Source organism: Lipophrys pholis, assembly GCF_963383615.2.
Source record: "Lipophrys pholis genome assembly, chromosome: 7".
Classification (NCBI taxonomy): domain Eukaryota; kingdom Metazoa; phylum Chordata; class Actinopteri; order Blenniiformes; family Blenniidae; genus Lipophrys; species Lipophrys pholis.
This window is the reverse complement of record NC_137638.1, coordinates 10,971,033-10,989,056: the sequence shown is the minus strand read 5'-3', so window position 1 is coordinate 10,989,056 and position 18,024 is coordinate 10,971,033. Positions and strand designations below refer to the sequence as shown.

The 18,024-nt window shown below is 43.3% G+C and overlaps 1 protein-coding gene across 1 annotated transcript; it reads left to right on the top strand.

The window, feature by feature from the left end:
- The first annotated feature begins 376 nt into the window (after positions 1 to 376).
- On the top strand, positions 377 to 17,390 carry ndufs4 (NADH:ubiquinone oxidoreductase subunit S4). Its single transcript, XM_080468306.1, has 5 exons — positions 377 to 704; positions 3,391 to 3,469; positions 14,913 to 15,085; positions 15,236 to 15,309; positions 16,187 to 17,390. The coding sequence occupies exons 1-5, from the start codon at positions 622 to 624 to the stop codon at positions 16,288 to 16,290; spliced, it is 513 nt and encodes a 170-aa protein (XP_080324432.1). The 5' UTR covers positions 377 to 621; the 3' UTR covers positions 16,291 to 17,390.
- The last annotated feature ends 634 nt before the right edge of the window (positions 17,391 to 18,024 follow it).

Below are 18,024 nucleotides of genomic sequence, written 5' to 3'. Positions count from 1 at the left end.
TCACTTGGGGGGGGGGGGAGTAAATATACAGTAAAAGAATGAAAAGTAAAAGCGTATATCAGAGAAATAACGGCATTATAATGACGTTAGATATGCACTTCAGTTTCAGGCAGTGAGTTTGATTTATACTTGAAGATGACATTCCAAAGACTGAACACGTTTCTATATTTCTGGTCACAATTGACATGTTCATATCAATAGGGATGAAATTAAGTTCGCAACACACTGATTTCAACAATAACTAATATAAAAGCACTATAGCATCATATACTCTGTCAAATAGCAACTGAATGAATCACATAAGTAATTCTTTCTACAAACACAGGAGCGGATACACACTTTTTATTATTGTTTATTATCGTCGTCACCTTCTGATATGGGACGAGCCGCTGTGGTGTGTGTTTGTGAGAGAGAGAGAGAGAGAGAGAGAGAGAGAGAGAGAGAGAGAGAGAGAGAGAGAGAGAGAGAGAGAGAGAGAGAGAGAGAGAGAGAGAGAGAGAGAGAGAGAGAGAGAGAGAGAGAGAGAGAGAGAGCGCGCTCCTCTGTCTCCCAGCAGGCTCGAAACGCGGATCGTACAGTTTGTCACTTCGCAGCTTCCGTACGTAATTCTTGACAACAGTCATGGCGTCCTCAATGTCACTTCTCACTTTGGGACGTTTATCTGCTTTCAATGCAGCTTCTAGGCTCCTCCTGAATCCTGTCAGGTAATGCCTTGTTCAGTGTTTATTAGTTCCGCGGTACATCTTATAGCGAGACGCTTTAAATGTGGAACTTTGACTAACAGACGAGGCCGGTTTAAGAGGCATAACACGAGCTAATAGCTATGCGCGAGCTAATGGCCAATACTAACAATTTATTGAAATATGCTCAAATATATAACCCTCTATCGAGCCCCCCCGTACCAGCTTGTGATAATAACCGTGTGCCCGTGTTCGCATCTCGTCAATAAAGTCATCAGAGTGTGGAACATTGTAAAAGTCCTTACAGAAGTCAGCTAGCAAGCTAAGAGCTAATGTTAGGTCGTGTTACGAACCTGAAAGTTTCTTTCATACACCATTACACCCCATAACACCAACATAACGTATAAATGATAACCAGAGATCGAAGGAGTTTATTAATTAGATAAGTAACTAATCAAGCTGAAAAAGAGGAAAAATGAATGTCAGGAGCGAACCTTTATTACTTAAGCTCACTGCTTACTTTTTGTTGTTGGGACACAATGCATCACTCATTCTGTATTTGTATTCTCCCAAACGTTAATGTTATTAGTAATATTTTATATATATATATATATCATTAAACCAGAAAGTCAGTTTAGTTTAGTGAGCACACACTACTTACACTGGTGTTAAATGAGTTATTTGTTTGATGTATACTTTTTTTGTATAGTTGCATGCCTTGCTTTCCTGCATTGAGTCAGTTTAGGTTTGTCCTCTGTGCTTCTCCAAATGGTCCCCCAACCCCCACAGCACTGTTACCTTTACTTTACATCCATCCATCCATCTTCTATACTGCTGAATCTTGTGCAAGGTTGCAGGGCACTGGAGCCAATCCCAGCTGGCTATGGGTGAGGGCAGGATACACCCTGGACAGATCACCAGTCTATCACAGGGAAACACAGGGAAGGTTCACCACACTCACTCACATTCACACTTAAGGGCGATTTAGGGTCACCAATTAACCATGTACATGTTTTTGGACTGTGGGAGGAAACCGGAGTACCTGGAGGAAACCCACGCACACACAGGAAGAACATGCAAACTCCACACAGAAAGGCCCGGCTGGTATTTGAACCCATGACAATCTTGCAAAACGGCTAACCACTTTGTCAATGTGCAGCCCGTTATCTTTACACTTTGATGTATTTTGTACCAGCTAGAAATCAGCTCAAGCACATGAGCTGGAGACCAGACAATAATTTGCTTGTCGCAGGCGAGACAGCTTCAGTCCAGAAAAATGCAGATGTGATATTAGGTTCTTTTTGAACACTCCTCTTTACTACATTGTCTGCCGAGCTAAAACAGAAACCCGCTGGTGTCCAGAATGGTTCTTTGTTAGTTGCAGAGATAAAACAGTCCAAGAAAAGAACGTTTCTCAAACTAAGAGTTCACTGAGTTGTTGCAGGAATGCTAGTCTTCGAAGAGTTTTTGTTTTCTTAGGGTGTTTTCTCTTATAGAATGAGACATTTTCTATTGCCCAATACAGATGAAGCCCTCCCAATTTTTTATGATTAGAATTTGGCCTCATGTTTGTCCAGCTTGGGTCAATTATATGTACTTTGGCTGCGTTGCATTGTCTAAAGATAAGGCTACACAGTGGTGTCTGAATGAAGATTAAAGTGTGAAATTATATAATAATTAAATGGGCAGTGATAGACTAATAGTTGATACATTTGTTCAACAAACTCTTTTATGTGGTTTCTATTCTAAATAATCCATTTACCGGAATGCTCAAACTAAACCTTTTCATCATTGTTTGATTACTCAATTCTTTTCACCTTTCTGTAAACATTTCATTTGTCAGATGTAAGAAATACGCTTAATAAAACATATGTACTTCAAAAGGAAAGTCTAATTGATGGCACAAAGAAAGAGAATTGTGGAACGCTGTTTGTATTTATTAAGCTGAAAACCGATAAATCCAACTTTGTCGTGATTGGACACGATTAAAAGCCAGTCGAGTGGTGAGAGTTTCTCATGCCTCAAATCAAGAATGTCCCTGGTGTGAGTCAGGACTTTTCTGTGTGGAGTTTGCACATTTTCTCTGCTTTCTTTCCACAACCCAAAGCATGCGTTTGAGATTGTTTACTCTAAGTTTCCTGTGGGTTTGACTGACTGTCTCTCTGTATTTGCCCTGCGATGGACTGGTAAGCTGCCTTCATTCAAAGTTATCTAGCATCAGCATCACACAACCCTGAGTTTGATAAAGGAACACAGAAGATGGATGCTTGGATCTTTTCCATTACAATTCATAATCTGTTGCAAACTTTTTGCACCCTTGGAGAACGTATGAAGTCGTGGTTATCTCGGCGTTATCTGGAATGTGGCCTTCGCAAACCGAGCCGCGATGGTTACGTTGCTGTTGTGTGACGGGACACGGCTGCACTTTGACAAAGAGCTACATCTTTGTCCTCATCTGACAGTTGACCACAGCCAACATTAAGCACGTCCCGTCATTAGGACGAGAGCGAGAGTCTGCCAGAGATTCACCAGACAGAACTAATATGTGGCGGGAGGGAGAGGTTCACTGCACCCTCACCCCGCCGCTTCCTCCAAGATAGCCCTGGGTTTGCGGCGGCGCATCTTATTCGCGTAATTTACCTCCTTTGTCACTTGTGCGCCCTTCGGCTGGTTTGTGCTTTGCGTGTAACATCTATCTCATGGGTTTCAGGTCTGCAAGCACATCGGCACCGAGGCTGGCAGAGAAAGCAGGACAAGACACGCAACTTATCACAGTTGATGAGAAATTGGTAAGAATCCCTCTCTTGGTCAACGTGACCCACGGATTGGTGTTTGTCTCATCTGCTGGCTCCCAATTACTTTACGAGAAAAAAAGAACCAGTAAAAACTTTGCTAATGTGCTGCCAAAATGAGCTGCGACCAGACAGTGGGCTTTTGTGTCAATATGATGCTAATGGAAAATGGTATCACTGGTACTACTGTGCATGCTCACAGCTTATATTCATCCTCTGGCTGCAATCCTCCCAGATTTCAGTGACTCCAACTGTTTGACAGCTCAGCCAAATTGAGTTTGAGAGCAAAATGCAGTTCGTGTTTCATGAGGAAGAAACTTTGATCCGGCTTTACCTTAATTGGACCAGGGACTTTGAAACATAAAAGCTTTGTAATCATAAATCCACATCCTTTTTGTGCAGCTTTCAGTTACCTGATATTCTTTAAAAACTTATTGGAAAACATGATCCTAAAATAGTTTTCAAAAAAGCAACTTTAGCCTCTTCAGTGATCCTGAATTTAAAATCAGTGGAGGATATTCTCTGGACTTACGCATCTTCTTTATCTTAATCATTATTTTTGCTCTTAATAAAACACCTTGGATAATTATGCTTCAATAATATAGGTCTTGTCTCAAAAATGTAGATTTTTTGGTTCCAAAAATGGTCAGACACTTTACGGTCCCATTTTTTTGTATTGTTGTGTAAAATTATTGTTACTAATATTTAGGGATCCGTACTAAAGTTCATCAGTGAGGTTGTCGGTTTTAGCTGCAATCTCAGTAGTTCCATGTGGGGAAGATGGTACTCAAGTTTTTCACATTCCTCTGTCGTTATTTAAACCTGAATCTTATTGGACAGCTTTAGTTCCTCTCTTACAAGATGCCTTTGCCTGTATTCTGAAGATTAGGTGCATGTAAATGCACAAACAAAAACCAAGGTTTTAGGTGTATTTTCTTCACCCATTGAGTTTGCAATATTAACTGTTTTCAGCTGATGTGGTTTATGCCAAGGTGGAAAGAGTAAATATAATTGTACTGAAAACTCCTGATACATTGATTAATGGCATTTGATTCCTTTAAAAATATTATTCAACTGGCTGTAAAGTACAAAGTACTATTCCTACAAAGCTACTTAAGAAAACTGTACTCAGTCGCATTGTAAGTTGCGTTTTATCTGATTTACTTAGATGTACCCAGTGACGCATTACATTTGTCTGGCAAATAATGACGTGGATAAAATCTACAAGTTTGGTAAACAAATGTAGATATCAAAGAAGAATTTCCCGTGAAAAGATATTTTTTCAAAAAGTGCACATAAAGAAATATTGATTAAAATTGGGAGAATATTCAGTAGCGATCTATGTTTCACAAAAGTGTAGAAGTGGATTACATGGTGTATGTCTTAGCCAATTATGATTAGAACTATTTGAAAGAAATACAATTAAAAAGAACCATAAAATAATCTATAATTACACTGAGAGTATTTGTTATCTGCTTCTTCCTCACACTGTAGCTTCAAAACTAATTCTATTTTAAGATTAGTTAGCAGTTAAAATGCACAAGCAAGGCAAGTCTGCAAGGCAACAGTTTGCAGTGACGGCAGAGACTACATCTCCAATGAGTGAGTTAGTTTTATATTCCAGGAAATAACACCAGACGGGGTCCTTGAAGCCTCTTTTCATTAAGTGCCGAAGCCAAAACGGCGATAAGAAAACATTTGAGGAGGTCAAGGTTGGCAGTGCACCAACGGGACCAAACAAAACTCCACGTTTGAAGTTCCTGCTCCGTCATTAAAAATACGAAGGAGATACCAGATAATGGTGAAACGGGGAGTTCTGAGGAGAATGTGGGAGTCTGTTGTGGACTTGTTTTGAGGGTGGTGGTGGTGGTGGTGGTGGTGGTGGGGGTTTGGGCAGCGTCAGTGTGCTTTTGTCTCAGACCAAAGCTGGCCATACTGGCAGACAAACCTTTGGCTGGGCGGAGTGTCTGTCTCTGTCCTCTCAGTAGGGGCCACTGAGAGGAACAGCAGAGGAGAGGAGGAAAAAAAGGGCCTCTAAAAATGGGGAGGAGGGGGTGAAAGAAAAGAGGGCTTGCATGGAAAAAAGTTGGTGAGACACCCTGAGACTCGCGGAAAAAGACAGTGGCCACTTCAGTGTTGTCGGCCACAGAGGTTCCTTTGTGGCTCGCCGTTGCAGGCGGCTGAGGGAAGCACTCTAATGCTCACCCAGACAGGCCGAAAAGAGAGGCCCTCAGCTGTTTACAGTACAGTAGTCTCCATCTCACATGGAAGAGGGCAACGAGAGCACCCTCCCTTTTGGGCATTCAGTGTCTGTCAGCACGCTACTCATTCATCAGGCTGTCAATCAATAAGTGTGAATTGCTTTCTGGTTAGACCAATCAAACAAAGATCTCGATCCACTCAGAGGTTATGTTGGGTTCGCTCGCTGTCTCTGCCGAGCCGCCTGAGGAGAAAGTGGTGTGCTGCTGCTGCTGCTGCTGCTGCTGCTGCTGCTGCTGCTGCTGCTGCTGCTGCTGCAGCGGCGGTTCGTGGACTGAGCACGTCTGAATAACCTCATTTAGATGAGGTTGCATTTTGGCACACGGAAGCGATGTTTTGAATTCCCTCCTCCAAAAAAAATGAGTCTGAATGTTTGTGTGACACTGATTATCTTGTCCTTACTTCTCATCTGTCGGAAAAACGCAAAGCTTACAGGAACTCTCGTCTCGACGGTTTGTTTGCTCGTCTCTATTACAGATAAATTTATGCTGTGAAGGGCGAGATTCGACCGCAGGTCAAGAAATTCTCAACTAAATCAGACGGAGAATTTCACTGCAGACGGACAAATGATGAGCAACAGTTACTTGCCTATTGATCCATTATTAAAAGGGCTATTAATCCATGTGGCCTGAGTTTTAGATTCTGTGTTATTTCTCAAGTGAAGCCAAACATTTCATTGTTCCTGCTCTGTGTGGGGGAGCGCTGTGGGTTTTTGTTGGTGATATCAAATTAACTATGTTTGGCCTTCAGATTGGCGTCAGACAAAATAGATTTGACAATGTCATATGACTCCTCAAGACGCGTCTTTTATTTTATGGAGTAGAATTTTAATGCTCGTGGTAGACCTTTTAACCACTCCTTTGTTCTTAATTTAAAAAGGCTAAAGTTTGACTTCCTTTCTGTGCAAACCTCTATGGGCCATTGTGTGAATGTCAGAGATGATGCCAAACAAAAAGACCTGCGTGATGGAGCTCCAGTGCCCGGAGCTGTTCCCCGGAGTGCCCATGCCGACCTGCTTTTGTTTGTAATTACTGTTTGATTAAGCATGCTGGGCAGCTCCCAGGGTCCGGCTGGCTGGCCACTGATACACGGCTTTACACGGAATGTCTGTGACCTCCGTCAATTAGAGTCGGGCCCTACGCTCCGCTCGGCGGTCCGGCCTTTTGCGGAATCAACTACGCTTATAACCATAACAGCTGCCCCGATAGGCAACACAATATGTCCCCGCTCACACCCGAGTGTCTGCGGGTCTCCTCCTGCCTCAGCTGGGGCCAAGTGCACTCCCTGCCTCCACATAAAGACAACACCATAATCTTAAAGCGCTTGTGAAGCTTGTTATAGAGTTCTCTAAAGGCACTCTGGTTTTTACGAGACAGAGGAGGACAGTTATTAGACTGCGGGGAACTGAGGGAGGACGAGGAGAGGATGAGCGTATTAAACTGGTCGGTCTCTTTCGACACTCGCCATAATAAACCTGTTAATCTGAAATCTTTGATTCTGTTGCCCATCCACAGCGGCATACCGCCCGCCTGGCATGTGACATCACATCTGGAATAAAGATGTGGGGCTTCATGGCAGCAACGTAGTTGAGTCTACAGGTCTGTTGTTAGTTGTTTTTTTAAAGACTCAAATTGGAGTCAGATCGAGAGCTCTTGTGTTTGACAGGCGAGATTTGTTTCTGACTCTTCTGATAAAGACAGATTCTGACAGATTTAAAAAAAGCTTCAGCCACCGCCATCTCAAACGGGCATGTTATCAAATTTGGAGATCAAACAAGAATCAGATTCATTTACAACAACAAAAAAGTCCAGCCACTTCAGCGATGATGATGATGTATTTATCTGCAGCACAGGGGGTATTTTCTTGAAGCCCCCCCCCACACACACACACACACACACGCACATGCACACACACACACACACACACCCTCTCCCTCCTTTACTTCACACATAGACAATTTAAGAGTCTGTTTTGTCTGGTTGCCCTCTCATACGGCGCGCTTGTGCAAAAAAACACAAAAAAAACCTCAGCTGAAGTTTGGAGTAGTGGCTCAGAGGATGTTGGTCTATGAAGAGTGCCAGACAAGAGGCTTTATTATGTATCATCCACTAAATAGTATTTCATTCATTAGCACTCTCTTCCATAGAGACTAAGCCTCTTAAGAGGACTCCTCAGTCCTGTCAACACTGGCCAGTTTTAGGAAGTGTCTCGCTGCTGAGTGTTGTGTTTGCAGACTACGACTGTTGGCCCGCAGACGGGAAAGTATGTTTTGGTGTTTGTACAATCACAAGTATCTTTTCTAATGTTTTGCTTTGTCTCCTTAGTCTGTTGATGCTTTGTTATGATCACAATAAGAAGCTAACGTGGCACAAATTGGGCTATTTGTTCGATTCTGAGCTCTTTCCTAAACAAAAACTTGTCTTCTGGTATGTTTGTATGTTTTATTGGATCCTTCTACGTATAGTGAATACTGTGTTCAACTTACAGTCCCCAACTCAACAGAGGACGACCAAAAAAATGTACAGACTTTGAAGTTGTTTATATATAGTTGTACTTCTATAAAATGATATCTGAGCTGCACACACAAACAAACAAGGGTGTCTGCATCCAACATGTTCATGAATGACCCCTCCTCTGTCCTCTCCTTCCGATCCTCACCGGTATGCGTAACGCGAGACTCGAGATGACCCTCATGCCAGCTGCCTCTCGTTCCCCGGCGCTGAACCGCTCCGGCACATGAGCAAGCAACATAATATTTGTTTCTATTAGACCCCCCCCCCCCCCCCCCCCCCCCCCGCCTACCTCCAATCAGTAATTGGCACACTTTTTCTACTTCAAAGGCGTCTGTAGTTTTGAACCAGCGCAGGCCGATGAGTGAAGCTGTGGGTCTGGACGTGGCTCTGACAGTGGGGGGTTAAGGGTGATGTGTTTGGGCTTTCAGCACACGCTGACTCAACATGATTCAGCTCAGCTGACCCCGTGACCCCCTCCGGCTGCAGATTTGGTGTACAGGTGCTTGTGCTGCGACGGTCGGGACCCTACTTCTGTCGCGGTTGTCACGACACGGGTGAAAATGAACCAGAAAAGTTTGGTCCGAGTCAGTCGCACACTTACATTCAATATTTCTGTCTGTTTTTGCTCAGTACTCACGGGAACATAGACTGCAGAGCCACATTTAGATTTAGAAAGCCGCACAGTGCTCACAGTGTTTAGATTGAGTAAATGAATTATGATGTCTTTTCAGTGTTCTTCTCCCCCTTATTTAAAATTTTCTAAATCTTACATTCGGGCTTGAAGGGCATTTTGTTATTAGAAAGCATCATATCAAGTAGCAATGCAATTGAATTCAATAAGAAAATGTTTAGAAAACCTTCTAAAATCACAGACAATGAATGATATTCTTCTTGCATCAAATCCTCTTCTGTTTGTAAAAGTTGAGCGACAGACTGAGGTCCATTTTTCAGATAGTGTCTTTTTCTGTTAGTGTTAATGCCACTAACTACTCAACAATGACCCTGAACATGACGTTATTTGGCCCAGGCTGAGAATTCCATCAAAAGCTTGGACTATTTTCCACCTTTTTAAAGTTTAACTTCTTTTTACTGTCAAATATTTGATGACAGCCACTGTTACACTGTATTATGAATCTGGTTAATAAAAAGAACACGCATGCTTTAGTATTGAACACTTTTCCCTCATTAGTTTCCTCATACAATTTACAACTTTTGTAAAGAATTCATGTAAACTTCACATAACTAATTTCTTAGTCATATTCCATTGACTTTTGAGGTACTTTTGTACAAATACCATATTATAACGATTAATATTTGCTTTTTGAAAACTTATATTTTTGTAATCCCAGAAGAAAGTCATTATTTTGCATCAGCTAAAATAAAGAAAGAAAAAAGAATCTTCCTTTGGGTAGTTACAACTTTATAAATGTACAAGATGGCATAATTTACAGTCCTGAATTCAGCTCTTTTTGAAATATCTGGAATAAAAATAGTTTTTGCCTTTGTGTCATTTTGTGGATTTTATTTTGAAGAACCTTTCCTAAACATATGAGACTTTAAAGAGAACTACTGCCTTCAGCCAGTTGGTCAGGTTATTCTCAGTTACAGTTACAGTTTGCATTTTTCCAAACCACTAAATGTTCTTTGCTACCAGGCACTCGAGCAGATAGTTTCTTCAAAATTCAATTTATCACTTAAGCACATGTTGAGCTGAACTTTGTCCCCACCTTGCATCCAAGAGTGAGCTCTGATTTTATTTTAGCAAAAACCACTTTTTATTCCCTCAGGTAAATTACATTTGCAACACATATGAAGATTCTTAATGTATTTTTTTTGGAGCAGATCTGTGAATGATATGAGAAAGGGAAAAACAGTATAGCGACCACATTTCATAACACTGACCAGACAGAACTGGGATTAATATTTCTCTGTGTAAACTGTGGGAAGTGAACTGCAGGAAACGTAGACGTTCACCTGCAAATCATCTGAAGCTGACACGATGTGCCAAACGATACGGGAACAGCGGCGACTGGAAGAGCTCTTCCAGAAACAGACATCCTGAACACTTCTCTTATTCAGCAGTTGTTGTGTTGGTTGACAGCTGTTTTCCATGGTTGGAAAAACGGCAGTGCCAATTGGAGGCCGGAGATAGGATTAGGAAGGGGGATGCCACCGACCTGTGCCAGAGCCGCAGAGTTGGCAACACGTCCGGGTGAGCGCAAGAGAGCTGCAGCAGTTGTTGTGAGTCAGATCACTGGAAAAAAAATTTAAAATAATAACTGTCCACCGATGCTTATTTATCAGGTCAAAATAAACAGCCAACAGAGGCAGAGTATTTCTGCTAGATTATCCTGTAACATGAACGTCTGCTTCACCTGGAAAACAGAAGTGAGATGTTCTTGGATAATTGTTAAGGTGCCATATGTTCGTGTCGTGTTGATGATAAACCTCCAGACTCATGTCCACCTGTCGGACAGATATACTGGACCTCCAGGAGTTTGACACAGAGACTCTGAACAACGCAGTGTATGAGACGGGGAATGCATTTTAGCTGCTCGCTGCCAGCATGGATCATCTGATCTGCATGTTGGGTTTGGGACAAGTTTTAGGAGGCATGCCCTCATTGCACAATAAGAGATTTAGTAGCAGTCCAATTTCAATATTTATATTTTGTTTTTACAATATGCATTGAAATATCCAAGTTCAAGCTTATTTGTATAAAAATGAGGCAATTTAAGTTGTTTTACACAAAGTTTTAACATTTAAATTCTATTTGAAAGTCTAACGGTGTGCAAGATAAGTTAAATAAACATTCAAGCTGTTCATTTGTCTGAATGACTAACACCTCATGCCTGAGGTCCTTATTGTTGCCCCAATAGCTGTAGATAAACACAGTCAGCTTGTATCTTCATTATCTGATGGTGCCCTTGAACGCCTCTGATGTTGACTGCGCCGCTCAAAGTGCAACTCGCTGTGCAACTCGCTGTGCATCAGCACAGAACAAAAAAAAGGTAAAAACATTGCTATCATGCAGAATCTGAAATTCTGTTCATTTTGTTTCCATGGATGATAGAAACTGTACCACTGAAAGAGTGACCCAATGAACCGGACTTCAAACCTGGGAGGAAACTACAAAAATAATTTCTTTCAATAGGAAATTCTTACAGTGAGATTCACAGATGTTTTTCACCTTGCCGCTCCCCTTTGTGGTTTTCCTTTTTTCTTTTTTTTTTTAAGTAAATATTTAATCAGCGCCTTCTGGATTTTTTATTTTTATTTTCCAAGCTGAAACACGTCGAGGCTTTGTTGTGTACACTGAAGTCTCCCGTCCCAGGTCCGTGCCGGAACATTAGGGGTACCATCGTTCAGCATTCTGGTGGGCCCAGCAGCCCCACAGCGACAAGCTCCCTATGCTCTTTATTTGGCACGTAGCCTGGAGGTGTCAGAAATATCGACACGCTTTCACGTGACGGAGACTTTGCCAGCCGTTTTCCCCCCTCTCTTAAGCTCAGCATTCTGTCTGCCCAGCCAGGTATTGTAGGGCCCCATGAAGGCCCTGTGAATAGTGTCAAACTTGATAGTTCTCATTTCGCTTCCTGTACATGGCAGAAGAAAAAGTGCCCACCGTGTGGGTTTTCCCTTTGTGACGGCCCTCTCTAGTCTTCCTGGGAACACACCACATTCCAGCCACAATCATTCCCTTTGTGAATCCGGGTATTGTGGGTGAGCCTGTTATGCCGATAACCCTCCTAGCTTTCAGTGTAATGCATGCAAGTATCCTAGAAGTCTAGACTCGTACGTTTTTTTTTTTTTGTTGTTGTTTTTTTTTGTTGTTGTTTTTTTGCAAACAATGCCAAATAATGAGCCGAGAGTTTTCAGTGACGTGGCAAAGCTTTTTGTTTTCAAACATCCTCCCGTCACTCACCAAGGAGCCTTTGTGCTCATCCACGCCTAAGATGTGATTTAAGGGCCGCTACATCTGGAGAAATTATTGCACCAGTTTACCGTACATGGGCCTCAAGTGTCAGTTATGGTTTATGTAACGTATATGTGCGGAACCATAGTCTGGCCTGTTAATCCCAGGGGCATCGTTTCTTGCACTCCGAACAGACCTCTGATGGCAAAGGAGAGAAAGAATCCAATCAAACCTGCACATTCTCTCATAGCGCTCGCACGAGTGAAGTATTTTAATGGCACTTGTCTTTCCTCCAAAACTACCAGGAAATATCTCGTAGCTCTTTTGAGTACTGTCCATCGCGAATAAAAAAAAAAACGTATCTCCCGCTTTTTTTTAAAAAACGTGTTTGATTACCTGCTGCGGGCTCCAAGATAATGGAGAGAAGCCCAGCGTCTCGTTTTGTTGCTGTTTAACACCGTCTTGTGCGTTGTTGTGTCATGAACCATTACCCCCTCTGGGTGAAGAGAACATGTTTTCCTCCTCTTTGTGACAAGAAGGAATTGTTAAGGTTAAGTAGATAGGGCAGCCGGAAATAATTACCAAGCACTTGTGAAGTTTTTTTTTCCCCCCCTCTTTTGTTCATCTTCCCCCCTTTCATTTGAACAATCTTTTCAATGTGCAGATCTCGTTTTATGATTAAATTCAGTCGGGTCTTGCCCGTTAGCGGCAGTTTAGCAGTCGGACCTGTAATTTACGAGGCTTAAAGACCATTGGAAGCTTCTTTGCCAAAGGAAAGGTGGGCTTTTGTGTGGGGTTCATGCAAAATGACCCCCTCTCTACAAATCAACTGGCAGATGACAGACAATGATGAAAATTTGATTCTTTGAAGTTGTAATGGCCATTGAAATGTGTAAAATTCTTGCGGTGAAAGGAGAGGCGCTGTGGAAAGCCCTCAGTCTTGGGTGGCTGCTGCCAGCATGCTGGGAGGTTTGTCTGTTTTGTCGCCGACTTCCCATCACTTGTTTGCTAATTCTCTAAAGAACGGGACCAGATCCTTGATAGCAGCTTGAAGGAGCCCCCAGTTTGTTCAGGAATATGCATTTAGTTCCCCCAACTGGCCCCTCCTCCTCCAAATGTGGAGCTGGCCTACTTTCACTGAACCGTCTGGAATAAATCATTTCAGGAATTAGGCATTAATTTGATCAACTTACAGAGAAAACACTGTGAAGACGACGGTTACAGTTTCTTCTTTTTTTTTTTCCCTCGTCTGCTCCGGCGTTGACCTTTCACGTGGAGGCTGAACTGAGCTCTGCTTGTTGTGGCTGTGTTGGGTTTACCAACACTGAGAACTGTGGGTCAGGAAGCTCGGCTCCCTCCGTCTATCTCTGCAGCACAAGGACAGTTTAAAACAGTGACATTTTGAAGTTCTCATGAGAAGTCGAAAAAGTGAGCAATGAGTAAACACGTATGAGCGACCACCAGAGTACTTGTGAGGATCATTATTGAAGAAGGAAACAGCAGAGAAACCTCACCCTGTCATGACTTTACTCTTTGTTACACACTCTTGTGTCCCAGTGCGACTGGTCCTTTCATTCTCTGTTATCTTATTGGTTATTCCTGAATTTCGCAGTGTCCATCCAGTTAACACGGATGTGTGTGACATGCTACTCGATTTACCTGAAAAGTGTCAGAATCGGTCCGGTGAAGTTCAGCAGGGACATTCGATAAATGTGCAGTTGAAGCTCCTCTGTCTCCACTTTACTGTTCATATGCTGTGGAGAACTCTGAGTTTATAAAGTCATCTGCATCAGTCATCGGACTACAGGAGCCGACTCTAAAATCACCCTGGTCTGATAATGCTGATAGTCAGAGCATCTCTAAATAAAAAAAAAAAAACACGCTTACTCATCAGATGTCATAAATATAAAATCTCAAGTCCAAATCAAGTCAGGGTTATTAACTATTAAAATTCTATTTTAATAGTTTTAAAACTTTACATTCTAATAGTGTATGATGTTCAGGTATTTATATGCAGAATGTATTTAAAAGACTCATTCTTCAATGCTGATGTACTCCGTTTAACAAAAATGAGGCTTTTCAGATATAGAGACTAAATGTTTCAGACAGAGGATGAACTGAGGGCCTTTTTGAGGCAACAATATCTGGAGAATTGGATATTTTTATCCCAGGATCCTGGAAAGCTACTCGAGTAGAGTCAAAAAAAAAAGAAAAGAAAAGCCAAAACTCAGAATGAAAAATTGGATTTGCGACCTTTAAGCCCCGATCCGTCTGGCTGATCTCTGGTCGTGGTCTTTGTTTCCTGACTGTAACTGAATAACTGCATCATAAAACCCAAACCACTGCGAACATGTAGTGTCCACAAAACAAGCATGCGTGTTATTGACCTGTTGCTCCAGAAGAGTCCACAGTCCGTTAAGCAGACTTGGACGTTTACAAGGAACACGTCCAGATCACGGCAAATCTCTGGCAGGTCGACGCCCGGCAGAAATTCACGTGTTCACAGTTAGAGCAGCCCAAACGTTTTAGAGAGTCTATAAAACATATTCACCCCCGGATTGTTCACTATTAAAAGGTGCTCTGACACCGAAGGTGTGTGAAATCTCAAGCAGCCGATTAGAGGAGGAGCTTTTAGTCGCAACACAGCGTCTGAGCCGACTGTCGTATCGTTCTCACTAAACACGCGCAGGTGATTTGATGACGGGTATTAACGCTCAGCTGGCGGTCTTTCCTCTGTCTGTCCCTGCTGCAGGACATCTCCACTCTGACCGGCGTCCCCGAGGAGCACATCAAGACCCGCAAAGTCCACATCTTCGTGGCTGCCAAGACCGCCATGCAGTCTGGAGCCAACAGCACCAAGAAGTGGAAGATAGACTTTGACACCAGGGAGCGCTGGGAGAACCCGCTGATGGGCTGGGCCTCCACGTAAGAATCTCCTCCCTGGTCCTCGTGGAATAGAAATACTTTATTGGATTCTTCAACAAATTACTGCAGCACTTTTTATGTCTGCAGCGTGGAGACGCTCCGTCCTGAAACTCTGCAGTAACACATTGTTGTGGCTTCTCTGCGTTCCAGAGCCGATCCTCTGTCCAACATGGTGCTCAGTTTCTCCTCGAAGGAAGACGCCGTGGCTTTTGCAGAGAAAAATGGTAAATACAATTTATACACAGTTTTTTTTAAAACACATTCACGACCACAGAAAACCCTTTGTATATCACCTTTAATCACTAATTATGCAAGTGAATTTTAGGCTTTTTTAATGAACTGAATGAGAAAAAATGCAGGAAAAATCTCATTAAAAATAGTAGATAGGTGTTATTTATACAGAAATGTCCTAAAATAGCATAAACACCGTAGTATTTGGTTTACATTTTTTTTAACAACAAGGAAAAGAAAATGGATCTGAATTGAAGTATTCAGATAACCTGCCTCCTCCCTTTACTTCCCTGAACAATGTCTGGAAGTTGGTTCGCGCTCTGCACAGTATCAGGGCCGGGCTGGCCTGCTGCCCCGTCTGATCTGTTCTCTGGTTAAACCTGAGCATCAACATTGTTCAGTCCAGCCAGGATACTTTCAAAGAACTGAAGGAAAAACTAACAGGACATCTATCGAAGTTGGTCGTTGTGTTAAACTGTGTGGACTTGTACTTGTAAGATTGACGTATGATTGGCAGCGACTTTATATCTGCAGCTTTCTGGTAGTGAGCGGTGGAGCTAAAATCCTCCGCCGCACCAAACTCGCCTCTTACAGCTGCCTCACAACAAACGCGAGACTTTGACTCGGAGAAGTGAACCATCTGGGAAAGTTTGTTGAAACGAAGCAAAGGAAACTGGCGTCTTCTGTTTATTGCACCATGAAAACCATTAGAGGCGTCCTGACTACACACAGCCTGCCGATGTCCACAAAACACCTCATTGTAGCTGGAGCTCATCCAGAGGGAACATGCGTGATGCCGCCGCCCCGTCTCTTTCCTCCATTGCTCACTCCTGATGCCCCCCCCCCCCCCCCCCCCCCCCCCCCCTTCAGGTTGGAGCTACGAAGTAACGGAGAAGAGGAGCGCCAAGCCCCGGGTGAAGTCCTACGGATCCAACTTCTCCTGGGACAAGAGGACCCGGAGGTCCGGCAAGTGAACTGCAGCTCGCCATCTGTTCACTGACCCGCGCTTGTCCCGCGGCGGACCTGTATCATTCTTGTCAATAAATGCATCATCATATATGTAAACTAAACATTTGGCTCATTATCGCCTTTATTCTTCAAACATCCACCTCATTACTGACTACCTAACGCCGTCCACGCGATTAATGAAGTGTTTGTTCTCCGAGCCGAGCCACAGTCAAACAAAGGCCTGCGTATTATTACAATCAGAACCTGTTTAAACGTGGGCATAAATACGTCTGCCGGCCAAAAGCGGTGACATTTTTCCCCGCTGAGTGTTTGCCTCTTTCCCCGCAACTAAATTATTTCAGTGTTTAGAGCGCTGCACACGTGGAATTTTAAATAGGAGCTTGGAACCATTTCTTTTCAGTGAAACATCTGCGTCGAGTGGTTCCAGCCTCGGGTCTTTTATGAGCGTTATTCAAAATTGTTCACTTTCATTTTGAATCTTTTTTGTGAAATCTGCCAAGGAAGTGTGAGTTTTTGAGACATTTTATTATTTTTATCTATAAAACACAGTTTCAAAGTGCATATCAAATGAAACGCCAGTTTTCTAAACAAATACGTCCATTATGAGAGAAGATAGACCATTTCCAGGAGAATTATTTTAATCATATTGTGACGTGGACGTAATTCACACGAAGCACATTTGTCTGCGCGCTCTTCTCCGTGTCGTTTTCCTTCAACCTGAGATCTTTGGAAGAAGCTGTAAATCCTCTCAACTGTGCAGCTCTTCACACTTGGGTTTGCGCTTGTTGACCGTGCTTGTTTACGCTCTTTGTGTTCAGTAAACAGTGGCGTCGCTTTGCGCCCGAGCCCCAAAACTGCGTGACTGCACTGATATTCACACACCAATCATGGGCGGCCTAATTGCTGTAGACCTTCGTTAATTACCGCACTGCGTTGCAAATCTCTCGCAGCCTTGCGCTCGCTATTTACTTTTGCTCCGTCATTCGGCACATCAAAGGTCCCGATCTGATATGAGCGTAATGGTCCGGTCCGAGCAGCGGGACATGAATGACAGCATGTGTTGCTCTCCCCCTTTGAAATCCCCCCTCGGAGAAGCGGCGAGGAGAAAAAAGAAAAAAGAAAAAGAAAATCCTCTTGGCACAACTTTGAATCATAAAAGTTGAAAGCATTCCACCCGTCTTGGCCCATAAGCACAATGAATTATGGGAGATGAGAATGGCAGTGGCATTGTTCAGAGCCATCGGCATGGCTGCAGTCGGTCCAGCCACAAACTCGGGAGTGTTTAGTGGCGACCGCAGTCCCAACAGTTTAGAAACCACCGCTGATGGCAACAAATGGCGTGTTTGTGCAGATGATTCTCAACGATGCTCTTCCTCAGACTGACTCATCCATTCATACGCGTCCGCTTCAGTCGTCTTTGGACTGGACACGGCGTGCCCGGAGGGAAAAACAAAACCCCCACTGATACACGAGAAGAACGCGCAGGCTCACACATGGCGTAAAAGTGTTAAACCACAACGTGCCGCACTTGCACGAGCGCCCCGGTCTTAAATCACGCAGGAGAACGAGCCACAGCAGCCAGATCGCCGCAGAACTTGCCTCGCCGGGCTCTGCGGACACGACTGTGTGCAGTTTGCTGTAATGAGCGCTGCGGTGGACACTCTGTTCTGTGGATTATCCAGATAAACAGTGGTTGCACTGCACATGTGCAACAGCGGCTCGTAATCCCAGCAAGCGCC